We start from the raw sequence: 16,475 nt of genomic DNA, 5'->3' as shown, positions 1-16,475 counted from the left end.
CCAAGAACGGCTCAGTTGGATGTTACCTCCAACTCCTGGTGCTGGGTACGCCGCTCTGGCACCAAGTCAGGGTTCTGCCAGGCGGAGAGCAGCAGAGGGCGGCCAGCGTGGCCCAAGGGAGTCCCACCGTGGGTGGGTGTGCACCGCCTGGGCTATCCTGCCCCCAACGCACCCCCAGCCTTTCCACGCAACTGGGTGGAGCGAAACCAGCCAGGCGTCTGTTCCTTCCCTACGCCCCAGCTCTATAAAAGTGGGGTGCAGAGGAGTCTGCGGCACGCTGAAGCCCGTGAGAACACAGGGCTGCAAGCCGGAGGCAGGGGCAGGTTTCCAAATTGGCCAGGTCCGGGGGCCGGATTCCCACCTCATGTGGGTCCCCGGGGGGCTCCCCCACCCCCGCGGCTCCGGCCCCCCGCTGGCTGAGAGGCCCCCAACAAGTCACACTTGGCCGTCCCAGAAGCAGGCATTTTCCCACAACCGGAGTCCAGGTGCGGAGGGAGGGGAGGCAGGCAGGCAGGCAGGCTCCTGCAGGGCGGCGGCGTGGCCCGAGTCCAGCCCTGGGGCCAGGATGCAGCAGCAGCAGAGTCTGGCAGCAGAGGCGAGGTGCAGGGGTCGGCTGGGCGAGGCTTTGGGGTTGTCGGTGGAGTGGGGTTCGCTGTCCAACCGTGCCGGCATGCAGGTGTGCGCGTGCAGGTGCGTGCGGGAGCCCTGTGCGGGGGCGCACGCAGGCATGGCTCCCCCCACCACTCCCACCCTGCCTCCCTCGGAAAGACGCAAATGTTCACAAAGTGAAGAAACTAGCCAGTTCCTGCTAAATTAAAAACAGCTTTTTCGTGTTTAAAGTTTACAATACGAAAAATAATTTTCCTTTCTTCCCCGGGGCGGGGGAGTGTGTGTGTGTGTGTGTGTGTAGGGGGTAAGCAGCAGGCCGAGGGAGGGGTGCACGCGCCAGGCCCGGAGAACATTCCAGGAACCCATGCAGGCACAGGCCCCTCGCGCAGAATGGATCCGGGGAGATCCGGGGGGCGCCCGCCCCCTGCCAGCTCACTGGGGACAAGATGTGTGGAGGTGTGAGGTGATCCGGGGGCCTTGGAGCTGGCAGAGGCTTCCCCCCCGGAAGGGGCCGACCCTGCCTCTGAAGGGGGAGGGGTGTGTGTGTGTGCGCGTGTGTCTGTGGGGGTGCTGGAAGCCCCTTACCGCAGCCATCAGGCTGTCAGGTAACTCCCATCCACAGGCAAGCCTGCAAGCCACACAGGGAGGGAGGGCGGAGGGAGGGGGGTGAGGCATGGCAGCTGGAGGGACTCGGCCAGGCACTCCGGGACTCCCACGGAAGGAGAGGGCATGGTGGCTCCAGAGCTGCCGGCTGCCCAGGATGGCACAGGGGCACACTGCTGTTAGGCCGGGGAGGAGCTGCCCTCCGCCTCCCTCCCCATCTCACACACACACACACACACACAGACACGAGAAACGTGTGGCCGAGCAGGCCGCAGCCGCGCTGGCCTGCGCTGCACCTCCCCACCATAACGTTTTTATTAAATAAAGGGAAATATTAGGAGAAGACCACTGAGGAGGTATGAGGTTAATTCTTTACACGGCCGGGGGTCACGGACACGGCATCTATCGTCCGCCAGAAGCCAAGGAGACAATTTAAGTTGCCCCCAGGGTCCGCCAGAACCCGTTTGGAAAGACCGGCGGTTGCCGGCTTCCTAAATGAAAAAAAAACACACGCCCAAAAAACAAGAAAAAGAAGAGCAGCAACAGGTCTGAGAAATTTAGACATCATCTAAAGACAAGCGTCCCCCACTCCGCCGTCCTCCCGGGGCCGGTGGCTTGAGCGGCGGCCAGGACGGCCAAGGGTGCCGGGCGGGGGACAGGCCATGTGCAGCCGGCCAGCCAGCCCAGCCTCGGGGACAGGGACTAGGCCACACGGTGGCATTCTTCAAGCACAGGAGGGAAGGAGGTGGCCGCGTCCCCCAGGGGGGTCCACCTCGGCACAGCTGGGCCACTTGGGCCCTCTCCTTCCCCAGCACTCCCCCCAGGCGCAGGAGGGGTGTTCCCCCACCTGCAGGCGGCCTCTGGGAGCTGGGGGCTGGCCGCTACCCTGCAGGTGGCTGGCCCAGGACCTGGGAGGTGGACCCCCAGCTGTGGCGGGGTGGGAGGAGGGGGTGCAGGTGCAGCAGCAACCAGTAGCTGGTAGGTTTGGAGGTCCCCGGGGTGCTTCAAAAACCCACAGGCAGGCAAGAGGCTCGGGAGGGGTGGGGGATGCAGCGCCTGCCGGGCACGGGATAGGGGGGCGCGGGATAGGGGACGGGGATCGGGGTTGTCCTGCTCGCCAGGAAACTGGGTGGGGTTCACCTCTGAGTGCTTGAAACTGCAGGGCTCGGAGGCAGAGAGAGATGCGGGACTAAGCCACGCAAAGACTACCAGGAGGCACCCCACGCCCGCCTCCAGCGGCGAGGACCCCTAAGGAAACAGGGCAGGAGAGGAAGGAGCTGGCTTTCTGCTCCCAGCCCGCCTCGCCTGTCCCGTCCTGCCCCGTCCTGCCCCGTCCGTCCTTCGCTTCAGGAAGGAAGTGGGGAGGGACCCCTGAAACCTCAACCTGGAGGGGGTGGAGACAGCCACAGCGATGGTGGCGGTGGGGCAGCTGGGGCAGCTGGGGCAGCTGGGGCAGCTGGGGCAGCTGGGGCAGGGAGCACCTGGGGCAGCTGGGGCAGGGAGCAGCTGGGGCAGCCGGGGCAGGGAGCAGCTGGGGCAGCTGGGGCAGGTGCGGCAGCCGGGGCAGGGAGCAGCTGGGGCAGGGAGCAGCTGGGGCAGGTGGGGCAGCTGGGGCAGGGAGCAGCTGGGGCAGGGAGCAGCTGGGGCAGGTGGGGCAGCTGGGGCAGGGAGCACCTGGGGCAGGTGGGGCACCTGGGGCAGCTGGGGCAGGGAGCAGCTGGGGCAGCCGGGGCAGGGAGCAGCTGGGGCAGCTGGGGCAGGTGCGGCAGCCGGGGCAGGGAGCAGCTGGGGCAGGGAGCACCTGGGGCAGCTGGGGCAGCCGGGGCAGCCGGGGCAGCCGGGGCAGGGAGCAGCTGGGGCAGGTGGGGCAGCTGGGGCAGGGAGCACCTGGGGCAGCTGGGGCAGCTGGGGCAGCTGCGGCAGCTGGGGCAGGGAGCAGCTGGGGCAGGGAGCAGCTGGGGCAGGTGGGGCAGCTGGGGCAGGGAGCAGCTGGGGCAGGGAGCAGCTGGGGCAGCTGGGGCAGGTGGGGCAGGTGGGGCAGGTGCGGCAGCCAGGGCAGGGAGCAGCTGGGGCAGGGAGCAGCTGGGGCAGGGAGCAGCTGGGGCAGGGAGCAGCTGGGGCAGGTGGGGCAGCTGGGGCAGCTGGGGCAGGGAGCAGCTGGGGCAGGGAGCAGCTGGGGCAGCTGGGGCAGCCGGGGCAGGGAGCAGCTGGGGCAGGTGGGGCAGCTGGGGCAGGGAGCAGCCGGGGCAGGGAGCAGCAGCCTGAGACGGGAGGTGCGGGTGGTTCTGGAAGCTACCTCCTGGTCCCAGCCCGGGGCAGCAGCACGGGGGCGCAGGCGATGCCCGCGAACGACTCCGGGAAGTGCAGGTCCCGCTCCCACTCGTCCGTCTCCGTGTTGTACACCTGCACGATGCCCGTGACGTTGTTGAGGCGCCAGTTGTAACCGCCCACGATGTAGATCTTGTGTTCCAGCAGGCAGCAGCCGGCCTCCGACTGGCCGGCCCGCATGGGGCTCACGCTGGTCCACTGGTCCGTCTCGGGCACGTAGTACTCGACGGCCAGCACGTCGAAGCAGCGGTCCACGTGGTCCATGCGGCCGCCCAGCGCGTAGATGCGGCCGCCGGCGCCCACCATGGCGTGCAGCACGCGCGGTTCGCTCATGGGCGCCTTGAACTCCCACTGGTCAGCCGCGGGGTCGTAGCAGTGCAGGGCCTTCTTGTCCTCCACCGAAACGCCGTAGCCCCCCGAGATGTAGAGGCGGCCGCCGGCGGTGGCGCCCGCGTGGCCCCAGGTGCGCCGCTTGAGCGAGCACGCGTAGCCCCACTCGTTGCGGCGCGGGCAGTAGCGCTCCACCGAGGCCAGGCTACCGGCGCGGTTGCGGCCGCCCGTGGCGTACACCAGGCCGCCCAGCACGTTCAGCTGGAACTGGATGCGGCTCTCCTGCATGGCCTGCAGGCGCAGCCAGCGGTTGAGGTAAGGGTCGTAACGATAGCAGGCGTCCACCGCGCCCTCGCCACTGCGGTACTGCAGGTGCTGGCCGCCGGCCACGTACACGAAGTTATCCAGCACGGCCACGCACGTGTGGCTGCAGCCTACCTCCATCTCGGTGAGCTCGCGGAAGTGGCGGGCGCCCGGCTCGGGCAGCTGATAGACCTTGCTGCTGACCGAGCGGTCGCTGTCGGTGTAGGGGGTGCCCCCGAAGGTGACGAGCGAGGGCACGTCGGAGCGCACGGCGGTGCGCGGGGACTGCAGCTCGTGCTGGCGGAAGGGCAGCACCTGGTAGTTGAAGGCCTCCAGCAGGTACTGGCGGCACAGCACGTCCTCCACCATGAGGTCCAGGGTCTGCACGCTGTCCACCAGCTCCGAGGCCTGCATGAGCGGGAAGCGGATGTGGCAGAGCACGTGGCTGGCGCGCGGCCTGCGCGCGGGGTCGTGCTGCAGCCAGCGCACGGCGGCGCGGAACAGCTCGATCTCCGGGCAGCTCTGCAGCTGGTTGCTCTGCAGAAAGAAGACGAGGCGCTCGAGGGGCAGCCGCAGGAAGTCGTCCTCCTGCGCGATCTGCAGGAAGTGGCGGAAGGTGAAGGCGTCCACCGACTCGCGCAGCGAGGCCAGGCTGAAGGTGGTGGCCATCTGGCCGATGTGCAGGCACGTCTCCACGCTCATGGCTGCCTTCAGGAACTCCTCGCACAGCTCCACGACGGGCAGCATCTGCAGGAACACGGCGGCGCCCAGCACGTCCTGCACGCAGCCCAGGTCCAGCGTCACCTCGGCGCTGTACGCGAAGTCGATGATGTGGCGCAGGCCGCGCGCCGACACGCCCTTCAGCTCGATCACGTCCTGGCTCGCCTCCCGCATGCCGCCGGTGAACATGGCCCTGCGGACGGCGTGGGGAAGGGACGGAACACAGCACCGTGGGCCTGGCGGGGTCGGGGGAGGAGGGAACTCCTCGGAAGGGCAGCGCCCAAGAGAGAAGGCAGGTTTTCAAAGCGCTGCCAATGGCCCGGCACGATGGCTCAACTGGCTAAACCTCCACCTGCTAGCTGCAGCATCCCATAGGGGCACCGGTTCGACTCCCGGCTGCACCACTTCCCATCCAGCTCCCTGCCTGTGGCCTGGGAAAGCAGTGGAGGACGGCCCAAAGCCTTGGGACCCTGCACCCGCGTGGGAGACCTGGAGGAGGCTCCTGGCTTCGGATCAGCTCCAGCCATTGTGGCCATTTGGGGAGTGAACCAGCAGAAGGAAGATCTTTCCTCTCTCCTCTCTGTAAATCTGCCTTTCAAATAAAAAACCTTTATGTATTAGAGCTGTGTGGGGCCTTGCCCATGCCAGCCAATCCCTGCTGGCTTGAGAGGGGCGGCCCCGACCAGGAGCCCACGGAACCGGCACGTGGCAGATGTGGCTGTTGAGGAAGCTGAGCCCCAGAGCTCAGCACACACACACTGTCCCCCACCAAGGAAGGGTCTAGTCGCCAGCTGCCCACCCCACAGCCACTCCCCCGCCCAGCTTCCCCATTCCCGGGCCTGGGCAGCCATGACCCAGGGATCAGGGCTCCACCAAGAACGGAGTAGTCACTTAGGGGACTGTGCTAGGGGTCACTGCCCTGTGTCATGTCCAGAGGGAACCCCAGAGGGTCAGAGAAGCACCCCTCGGGGTTTAGCACTGCTGAGTCCCAGGCGAGAGCCAGCCCAGCGCTGTCCCGCTCTGGGAGGGGACACGGTAGGTCTACAGGGGACAGCCCAGCCACTTCTAGCTGTCTGAGACCTACTGTCACGAGGGCTGGCGGATGAGTGAGCCCCCCTCCCATACCCACGGCTGGCAGCCGGGCTCGGAGGGCTGGGGGCTGTGCTGCCAACTGCCTGTCCCCACCGGGGGCTGAGGCGACAGGAGGCAGCTTTTCCTTTTAAGGTTTCCCTGGCTGCAGGGTGGTGCGGGGGAACCCTTTAAAGGGCAATGCTGCCGGGCTGGGCCCACCGGGCCCCAAACCCAGAACAAAAATAGCCATGGCACCCTGGCTGCCTCCTCTGCCCACGGGGCAGTGTAGGGGAGGGCACGGTGCCCGGCCTCCAGGCCTGGGAGAAGACAGGGAGGAAGTGGCTCACACCTGGGCTGGGGTACACCTGGGAGCTGCTCCCCCAACCCTTGGGTGCCCCAGTTCTCCCTCTGGCAGGGTCACTGCCACCGGTGCCCTGCCCAGCACTCCTGGCCGGCCCCTCCCTCTGCCAAGGCGAGCGCTGGGGTGCCCCACTCCCACCCTGGGGCCGGTCTCACCTGAAGTAGTCGCTGCAGGCGGCCAGGACCACCTTGTGCGCGTGGAAGGCCTCTCTGTTAATGGTCAGGACAACGTCCAGGAGCTGGCCCTGGGCGCGGAGGGTGGCCAGGCCCTGCAGGAGGCTGGTGCTGTGGCCGGGCGCCGAGAAGGTGCTCTTCAGGGAGCTGTTCTTATCCGCCATGCTGCGAGGGAGAGTGGAGGAGCGAGTGTGGGAAGGGACACGTAGCCCAGGGGCCTGGGACCTGGCGCACACACACACACACACACACACACACATGGCCTTCTAGAACCACCAGATGGAGTCGATAACCGCCTGACACCGTGGGACAGCACTGAGCCGCGTGCTTTAACGTCATCAGTCTGATGTCATGCGAGTTTTAGTTCAAAACAAAACTAAATACGGGCAAGGGGAGCTTCCCCAGCCGCCCTCCTACCCTCCGCCACCCCGGACACAAGCAGCCCCCCGGGGCTTGGCTCCAGGCCCCACACATACTGCACCAAGTCACCATCTCAGCTCCATAAACTCGTGTTGAACAAACCGAACTGAAGACACGGTCCAGCTCGCACAAGGCAAGGGGAGGGGACCCCAGCTGGCACCCTGGCCCCTCACTGATCGCTCCGCCCACCCTGGCACCTGCTCTGCCACCACCTCAGTCAGGGCCAGGAATGTGGATGCCGAGCAAGCAGGAGGAGACGGGCTGGGGGCTGCCCAGGCCACCCCACAGAGTACACAGCTCAGCCACTGCTCCTCATCCCACAATCTTTGTGGAGGTTGCAGCGAAAGACCAGTCTGTGGAGCTGTGGGGCAGGTGCTCGTGGTGATGGTGGGAGGGGAAAGTGTCCCAGAATGGGGCAGGGACACAGCCTGGGCTGGGGGTGACAGATGTGCCCCGTGGTAGCTGAGCTCAGGCTGGCCTGGGAGGGTGGGCATGGAAGACCCCCAGCTGTGGGAAGGTCCATCTGTAAGGTCACGATGAGGGTCTCATTGGCCCACGAGATGCGTCCACTCCCCTCAGGCCAAGGCTTCTCTCCCCCTGACACCTGCTGGACACCCCGGGGACATCTCACGGATGTCACAGCTTCTCACCGACACCGCCCTGCACATCCTGGGGGTGACCGCAGTCAAGGGCCTGGGCCCCGCTACCCACACCACAGCTCCTTAGTCCTGGCTGCTGGCCACAGATGGGACACGCCTGTGCACGCCTGGGACAGCAGCGACAGGGGCCGCAGGGCGCCCCGGGACACACACGCCCCTGTCCTGCAAGATGTTCTGTGATGCTGGGCAGCCACCCCGAGGTCCCAGAGTTGGCTTCCCAAGTCCAGCACCGACCCCTACGGGGCCGCACGCCTGTGAACGGCAGGACGTAGGAAGACGGGCTGAGCGACAGTCCCGACCTGCTGACCCAGGCCCAACACGGGAGCCAGGAGCACCTTCAGGGTCTCCCATGTGGGCGGCAGGGCCCGCGTGCTGGGCCCACCTGCTGCTGCTTCCTGGGCACTGGTGTGCCCTTCGGCGGGGACGGGTAAGAAGTTCCACACAGACGGGGCAGCTGCTCGGGAGCTGGGAATGACCCCTCAGGCCAGAGGAGAGAGGCAGCAGCCCCAGGCCCACGTGGCAATGACCAAGGAGGCCGTTGGCCACACGTGGCCGCCGGTGCGCGCGCAGAGCAGGCTGAGGGGCTGGTGTAGCGTGGCCTCCGTGGGCGGGGTGTGATGGCGTGGGAATGCGGGTACCTCATTTCCCTGTACCCCTGTGGTCATCCTTAGCGAAGGGTGGGAAGGCCAGGGAGGCGCAAACAAGGCCCACCGAGGACCCCCAGGAAGGGACAGCCCCGTGGATGCCGTGGCGGGCAGGAATCCCTGCAGCCGGCCTCCTGGATCAGGTCTGTTCTGGTCAACCCTGCTGGCCTCCCCAGTGCCCCAGCCCAACACCCCTAGTCACACACCAGGCCTGCTGCTGCCCCTGGGGAACTGCGGGAGGGGCTGGAACCCCCATCCCTGCCCCAGGCACGCCTGCCCAGAGCAGCCAGGAGGCCGGTCCCAGGCGGAGGTGGGCAGGCGTGGGAGGGGCCGAGGATGACTAAGGCCTCTGGGAGCAAGAGGAGGTGAAGGCCCCGTTACTCAGGCCTGCCCCAGACAGGGGGCGGCTGGCGTGGCGGGGCCACGGGGAAGGCGGCGGCCGTGGCCACTCGACTCACCGTCACCCGTCCGTGAGTCATTGCAGCCCTTGCGTCAGCAGCCGCCGTCGGGCCGTCTCCGGAGGCCGCTCGCTGCCCGCCCCGGCTGCACCCTTGGCCTACGTCTGGCTTCTGGGCGGCCCCCACCCCCCACCCGGGGCCTTACTGACCACTGCCGCACCCCCTCCCGACGGCTGTCAGCATCAGACACCGCCTGGCTGGGGAGCGGCTCCAGCATGACCCCCAGGCCCGCCATCAGGACGGGGCCCCTTGGTAGGGACTCCCCCGCACGTATTCCACACGTGGGGGGGTGCACCACCTGCTTGTTGGTGAAGCCTCTAGCATACACTGTCGCTTTCCTCGGCACCTTCATGGGTCTTGCCCTAGGTGGCTTGGGAGGACTCAGGCTGAGGCTCAATAGCCCAAGTTCAGGCAGTCCCCAGATAGCTGGTGTGGGGAGCCCTGGCAGGGCTGGGCAAGGGGAAGCACCTGCTGGGGTGGACGCCCCCCAACCTCCCATCCTACTGGTGATGGCTGCTGGCCCGGTCCCCAATGCCACAGACAGGAAGGCCCCTCGCCAAAAGCCAAGAACAGAAAGAATTCCATGGAAGGGCTCTCTGGGGGTTCCTACTGCTGTCTCCCACTCCGGGGCCAGGGCCGGGATGGAGTCTGCAGTGCAGCCCTGTGTGTGCGGCTGGCGCTGCGGCCCAGGGACCCCGCGGCCCCTCGCATGCTGAGCGCGACCACTTCCAAAGCCAAGGTCGGCTCGCCCAGCAGTGCAGCTGGTTGGCCCGTGTCCCTGGACCGGGAGCATCCACGCCCCGCCCAGGGGTCCCCGCCGGGAAGAGGCATGTGAGGGGTCAGCAGCCAGCCTGGGGGAGCCGGGCGGGGGGGCTTTGCCACCTCCCCAAGACAGAAGATGGGAAGCCAGACAGCATCGCTTTAGGCCAGCCTGGGACACAGCCACACGCATGGGGGGAGAACAGGAGCCTGTGGGGGTGGAGGAGAGAGACTTGGTGGCGGGGCGGGGTCGGGACAAATACTTGCAGGTGCAAGAGGGAGGAACAGAGACCCCTGGGGGACGGGGTTGCAGCAAGACCTGGGCACAGGCCTGAGAGGCAGGCGGCAGAGTCGTGGCAAGGGAAGAGAATGACCCAGTGGACATTTCTTGGGTCCCCTGCCTGCCCGCCCACCCCGACCCCCTTGCCCACCCTTTCCCACACAGGACCACTGAGGGAGCCCTCACCAGGCGGGGGTGGGGTGGGATGCTTTCCAAGGCACAAAGCAAACAGACCCAGTAAGTACGCACGGCCGGGCTGCGGGCAGCTAGCTCTTGGCTCTGCCTCCGGCCCGGCCACCCCCACCCCTGCTGGCTCCCAGCACGCGCCTCCAGGGCAGAGAGGGTGACACACCCCGCCCTGTTGCCCTGACAACCGCACATTTTCCCCCAACTCTGGGCGCCCGCGCTGGCCAGGGCTGTCGCTGCTGGGATCTGGCATCGGCGTTGGCCCGAGGCCCGCAGGCTGCTCTCACGTAAGCCAGTGGTCTCCTGGGACCACCCCCCTCCAAGGCAGTGACTGTTCTGGGGCACAGCCAGGGGTGCAGGGGGCTGGTCATCAGCCCTCCATAGAGGGGGCAGCTCCTTCCTACCAGGGCTGCAGGCCCCGGGTCCCTGGCTCCTCAGGGGGCAGAGGGGAAGATGCATTGGGGTTCCGTGGGGTCCAGAGGTGACCAGCAGGGCAGGCTGCTGACAGACCCCACGGGGGAACAGTCCTAGGACCCCAAGACAAGTGCACACAGTGTTCCAGAGAGACTGGGGGATGGGGGTGGGGGCACCAGAGAACACCACAGGCTTTGGGGCAGGCCCAGGCTCTGCCGGACCTGGACGGCCACCGCCTCTTTCCTCCCTGCTGTCCCACTGCCCGAGTTGTCATCAATGTTCAAGACAGGGCCACCTGGGAGAGCCCAGCCAGGCAGGAGCGCCAGCTCAAGTGGGCGCCAGCTCAAGTCCCGGCTGCGGCACCTACAATCCAGCTGTTTGTTCATGGGAACGCAGTGGAGGACGGGACGGGTCAAGAGCTTGGGCCCCTGCTCCCCAGGGGAAGACCCGGAGGAAGCCTGTGGCTTCAGCCCGGCCCGGCCCTGGCTGCTGTGTGTGGCCACGTGCGGAGGGGAACTAGCAGATCGAAGAGCCCTTTCTGCCATTCCGCCTTGCTAATACATAAAATACAGTGCAGGGGCTCAAGGGCTGCGGGTGCGGGCAACGAGGGCTCAGGGGCTGCGGGTGCGGGCAGACCTGCCAGGCTCACAGCTCCACACTTCCCAGGTCTTGCCCTCCTAGGGGGCTGCCTTCCCCGGCACCCAACTTCAACCTGGCTGTGACCAGCAGGTGGGGACAGCAGCTACAGGAAAGCATGTAACCTGCCCACACGTGGGACTGGCACCTCCGGACCATCTCCAAGTGATGGCCAGGGGGATTACACCACAGCAGGTGGGGCGGGGGGAAGGTCCCAGAAACTCTGCTGGCCAGACAGTCCCTCACCTGGGACCAGGACCACCCGCACCTTTCCCCAGAAGTCACCGCAAGCCCGGTGCGCACGCGCTGGACTACAATCTCCTGCCCCATCATAATGTCCAACTTCTGCTCCTGGGGATTCAGGCCATGGGACGGGATGGGATGGCTCCGACCGAGACCAGTGAGTGAATGGGTGGACAGATAAGAGCGTAAATGAGTGGGCTGACAGGGGTGGACGGGCGGGTGGGCGGTGGAGGCAGGCATGCGTGGATGCACAGGGGGACGGGCGAGTGAGGCAGCAGCTGGAGTCAACCCCCTCCCTCTGCTGGCTGCCCAGTCCCTCCAGGTGACCTCAGGTACCAGCCTGAGTGCTGGGACACTAGCTCTGGAATAGTCAACCAGGAAGTCACAGATCCAAGTCAAACATCTGACCCATCACATGTCCACTCCTGTGGGTCCTGGGGGGGGTCAGCCACGCCCCCACCACCAAGCCCCTCCCTGACCACGCCCCACAGGCCTGTCCCAAGCCCCTCCCTGACCACGCCCCGCAGGCCTGTCCCAAGCCCCTCCCTGACCACGCCCCGCAGGCCTGTCCTAAGCCCCTTCCTGACCAGGTCCATTAGCAGGGAGTTGGATTGGAAGTGGAGCAGCCAGGACTTGAACCTGCGCCGTGTGGGATGCCCGGCATGACGGACAGCTGTACTACAACGCTGGCCAGGACTGTGAATCTGTTCCACAAGACATTGAGTCGTCTTTCTGGCTCTTGCGACCCAAGGGAAACCCTGATATCTCGAGAAACTTCTGGAAACAGCCAAGGCCTTCCCACCTCTGCCTGTCCTGCACCTGGACTTCCTGCAGGGCGGGGAGGAGAGGAAGCTGTGTCCGGGGCCACGGCGGGGCAGGGAGCTGTCTGCACCCAGGGCTAAGGGATGGCACGTTCCGCCGTCCTAAATGTGAATACGCCACGGGCGTGGCAAAGGCCCATGCCACGCTTGCACACGTGTGCCTCCCCACGCCACTGGGACGGAATCTTGGAGAACGAGCTGACTGGAGGTGGGGAGGGGTGGCAGGGCCCAAGTTCACGCACGTGCCCGTGTGGACTGCAGCTAGTCCCAGATCACTGGACATGGATGGAGCCCCGGCCGGGGGGCTGGAGCCCGCGGGGGTCCGTGATGAATTCCTTAGCCGACCCCATCCCCGCTCGCACCACCCCATCCCAGAAAGATTCTAGACTCTGGCTCACTTGTATGGGAAAGGAGGCGAGGCCAGACCCTCGGGCTCCCCAGCCCAGCCTCACTCTTCCCCGCCCGCCCATCCCGAAGCCCGGCTTTGACCTCTGTGGAATTTCACAGTTGTGGCGTCAGAAAACATCTTCATGTCTCCGTCCCTGGCAGCCACCATCCCCACCCCCAGCCATCCGCCAGGGCCCTTAACGTGAGCGGGATGGGGGCAATCCCTGAGCCGCACCCTGCCCCTGCCCTGGTAATCCACTAGGTGCCCCCTCCCCGACCCGCAAGGTGCTGCTTCCTCCTGGCTCGAGGGATGGCCTGGCCCAGCACTGCTCTGCTCGCTGCTGTTCTCAGCGAGGAACCTCAAGTCCGGCTGGCTGGCCGTGCACCAGAACGCGTCCGTTTAGCTCAATTGCTCGCTCGCTCGCTAGGGAAGTGCTTGCTGGTGGGGCGGGGTGGAGGGGGGCTGCCGGGGAGCAGGAAGGGCCCGGAGGCCCGGGGTTAACAAGTGTTAAGAGAGCTCGTCCGTCAGCTGCGGGCGGCTACCAGAGGGCTGAGGCTGGGTCAGCCGGCAGTGGGGACCCAGAGGGCCCGGCCCCCGCTTCCCACTTCAGACAGCTGCAAGTGCGAGAGCCAGGACGGCTGGCTGGGGCTGGCTTCAGCTCCGGCTCTCGCGCAGCGCTGGGACAGCCTCTCCTTAGCTGTGAGAAACGCATCTCGCCACGGCAGCACCGCCCGCTGGCTTCTTACCATGGGGGTTGGGGTGCGACACAGTGTCACTGTAGGGGGAGGGGGGCACACGGGGGGTATTCGCCTGGCAGAGCCAGGGTTGGAGCTTCCACGGGGCCCACGACAACTCCAGTCCTGCCTGCAAACCCCAAGCAAGGAGCAGACAGACTGTTCTGGAAGAGGGGTGGGAGGTGGCCGCCTCTGTGTCCACAGGAGCGCCTGTACGATGCAGTGGCTGGGGCAGGGGGAGCAGGGGTCCCCGGCCTCAGCATCCGCCCAGCCCTCAGACTGGGGAAAGCCCGCGTGGTCAGCAGTGTCCTGGAGCTAGTCCGCCCTGCTCAGTGTCACCCGGGCAGGCTCTGACTGGAGGGGCGGGGCTGGTGAGCGCCCTTATCTGCCACCAACCTGCCCTGGTTCGTCCCCTTCTGGGTCCTCCCTCGTGCAACCCACAGGCTCTGGAGCCTTCCAGGGGCAGCAAGGACCTCTAGCTAGCCTGCCCGGCCTTGGGATGAGGTCATGGCAATTGCACAAGAGACAACAGCTTTCTTTCCACACCCCACGTGAGGCAGTGGGAGGCAGACACGGGGAGAGTGTGTCCAAGTGAGCTGCAAGACCAGGACTCCTGTCCCCAACATTGCTGCCAAGTGCCATCCATGCCAGCTGAGCTGCCCACCGGCCCTTGCTCCTCACAGCAACTGTGGCGGGGTCCCAGGGAGAATGGGGGGTAGGGGGCGCTCACAGCCTCCACTGTAAGGTTCAAGGCCAAGTATGCAACAATTTCTCGGCCAGGATCCCCCACTGGGGAGAAGGTGGGCAGGGCAGCTTCCTCCCTCCAGATGGGCCCCAGGGGACCAGCCGCAAGGCTCCCCTGAGCCCTGCCCCAGGGCCTGGCAGAGCCACGACTGGCCAGAGTCTGTGCCCCTCATGTGGGCACCTGCCTTGCACACCAACAACTCGGACACTGCCACGGGAGCCTGAGCCCAAGGACTGTGGGTTCCTGGCAGTGCCCAGCAGGTGCAGCAGGGCACCAGGTACCTGCTAGAGTTCCACCATAGCTACCCCACCTGGTGGGCTGGCACTTCTGCCCATCCCACAGGCTGGAAGGAGGGAGGGACCAACCCCAGCAGGACCAACCTCCGCCTTCCCTTTCTCTAGCAAGCAGGCAGATGAGGGCCAAAAAGGAGAACCTTCTGGAAGGCCACACCCATCCCAGCATCTTCTTGGCAGGGACCAGGCTGGACCGGACTCTGAGGCCGGCCAGGGGGTGGGGAGTGAGGGGAGCAAGGGGGGGTCCTGGAGGAGACCATGCTGCAGGCAGCCAGCGAGTGCCTGTTGGGAAACGCGCGGTGGCCGCTGCTTCCTACGGAAGCACCTGCATCCCTCACCCGATACCCCCGCCTGGGGCGCCTGGCTGGCCGGGAGTGACTCAGCCGGAACCAGGGTCCGCCCCGGCACCTTTGGGGAGGATGGGCGGCGAGACCACCAAAAGACCCCAGGTGTCAGAGGTTCTGTGGCCAGAATGGTCACCGGGAACTCTGCCTGCTGCAGCCAGTGGTGTGTGTGTGTGTGTGTGTGTGTGTGTGTGTGGCAGGGTGGGGAGGAGAAAGCGGCGTCCCTTGCAGCCGTGGGACATGGTGGGGGGAGCCAGACACCCCTCTGGGCAGCTGTAAGGATGTCTGGCCTGAGAGTTGGAGGAGGAGCGGGCCACACGAAGGGAACAAGTGTCTTTTGTGAGCCTCAGCCTGCGGCCGCCGCCCCCACCGAGGCGGCCACTCGCGGTCCGGCCCCGGGGTTCGGCTGGGTCATGAGCGACTGCGCAGGGCAGCCCGGGTTTCGTGAGTTCCGCTCTTCTTTTTTGCAAACCAGCACCCCCGCCTCCCCGACACACTACTACAACCTGGCTGGTTTCAGGAAAGTTGCAGCAAACAACTTACGTAAGGGTGGGGGCGGGCTGGAGGAGGGCAGCTCTCAGGCAGAGCTGAAGGGAACACCGGAACCGCCCCCAGCCCTGGCCAAAAGAACCTTCTGGAACAGACCAGGCCAGCCCCTCTAGCCAACAGCACCCGCCCAAGTCGCTCCCTGGTGCCCACAGATAACAGGAAGGTACTGCCGCTGCCAGGGCGGGGACCTCCCACCTGGCACACAGCCACCTCCCTCCCGCCAACCCCGACCCCAGCCGTATCTCGGGACACTCACTCCTCCGTGTCCATAGGCGTTGCGAGCAGGCCATGAGGACCCCGCACCCCGGCCATCATTCCGTGCCCGAGACAGCTCCTGGCAACTGGACACCAGCAGGTGATGCCTAACGGCTGAACCTGTTCAGGATGGCCAGGGTCAGAGTCCCACACCCCCGCTCCGGTCTGTAATGCAGATTCGGGGAGGTGGGCGGGGGGGTTGGGCTTCGGGTCGGACGGGTTCAATTCCCCCAGGTTCTGGGACGCGTCCTGGCCATTGCACACATTTGGGGCAGTGAAGGAGCAGGTGGTGCCCGTGTACCTCCGCCAGATCATAAATGGAAGGTGACTTCGCTGTGCCCGCTGGCAGGGGGAGGCACGGAGGGGCTGAGTGCTCCCAGCTGATACAAGAGGCCTCAACGGGGGCCGGCACCTTGGCGCCCTAGCTCCTCACCTCCAAGCACCGCATGTGGGTGCGGCTTCAAGTCCCGGCTGCTCCACTTCCCTCCCTGCCTGCCTGCGGCCTGGGAAAACGGCCTTGGGACACTGCACCCTCAGGCAGCAGGAAGGCCAGGGCACCACCCCACCTCCTGGCATCAGAGTCGTCTCGGATGTGAGCTGGCTCAAGCTCCGTGGCCCCCAGAGACCTACACCACCCGCAGCTGAGCCAGAGAAATTCCAGCCATGCCTCCGGGGTAGGTAACGGGAGCCAGCTATGTGGGCAGCCACCTGCCTGGTTCCAGGCTCTGCTGGAATTCCAGCAGGGATGCTGGAATCTGAAGGCCAGAGCCCAGAACCCAGACTCTCGGATCGGCTGTCTGCTTGTTTACTCCAAGTAGCCACAACAGTCAGAACTGAGCTGATGCAAAGCCAGGAGCCTCTTCCGGGTCTCCCACGCAGGTGCAGGGTCCCAAAGCTTTGGGCCGTCCTCCACTGCTTTCCCAGGCCACAGGCAGGGAGCTGGGAGGGAAGTGGGGCAGCCAGGATTAGAACCAGCACCCATAAGGGATCCCGGCGCATTCAAAGCAAGGACTTTAGTCGCTAGGCCACTGCCTTGGGCCCAGGATTAAAGACCTTAACCACCAGCTTAAACACCTGCTCCCATAAAAAACAGGCAGAAGATTGAAACAAGACATTGTATCATTTAGCAGCTGGAGACAGCCATGGGGG

At 66.0% G+C, this 16,475-nt stretch overlaps 1 protein-coding gene across 1 annotated transcript; it reads right to left on the bottom strand.

The window, feature by feature from the left end:
- Positions 1–3,433: 3,433 nt before the first annotated feature.
- On the bottom strand, positions 3,434–15,815 carry KLHL26 (kelch like family member 26). The gene is made up of 3 exons (XM_040990763.1): positions 15,328–15,815; positions 6,481–6,663; positions 3,434–5,086 (listed from the first exon to the last, which is right to left on the bottom strand). The coding sequence occupies exons 1-3, from the start codon at positions 15,639–15,641 to the stop codon at positions 3,505–3,507; spliced, it is 2,079 nt and encodes a 692-aa protein (XP_040846697.1). The 5' UTR covers positions 15,642–15,815; the 3' UTR covers positions 3,434–3,504.
- Between the last annotated feature and the right edge of the window lie 660 nt (positions 15,816–16,475).

This window comes from Ochotona curzoniae, unplaced genomic scaffold (assembly GCF_017591425.1).
Source record: "Ochotona curzoniae isolate NIBS_2020 unplaced genomic scaffold, NIBS_Ocur_1.0 contig_605, whole genome shotgun sequence".
In the NCBI taxonomy this organism is placed as follows: domain Eukaryota; kingdom Metazoa; phylum Chordata; class Mammalia; order Lagomorpha; family Ochotonidae; genus Ochotona; species Ochotona curzoniae.
Note: the sequence above shows the minus strand (reverse complement) of the source record. Positions and strands in the feature narration are given on the sequence as shown.

Bases quoted from the DNA above. Each gene is read 5' to 3' on its own strand.
- KLHL26 (XM_040990763.1), bottom strand. From the start codon at position 15,641: ATGATCTGGCGGAGGTACACGGGCACCACCTGCTCCTTCACTGCCCCA. The intron at 6,664-15,327 runs GTGAGTGTCCCG...TCTCCCTCGCAG, and splicing joins ACGCCTATGGACACGGAGGA to CATGGCGGATAAGAACAGCT. The intron at 5,087-6,480 runs GTGAGACCGGCC...CGCCGTCCGCAG, and splicing joins GCCTGCAGCGACTACTTCAG to GGCCATGTTCACCGGCGGCA.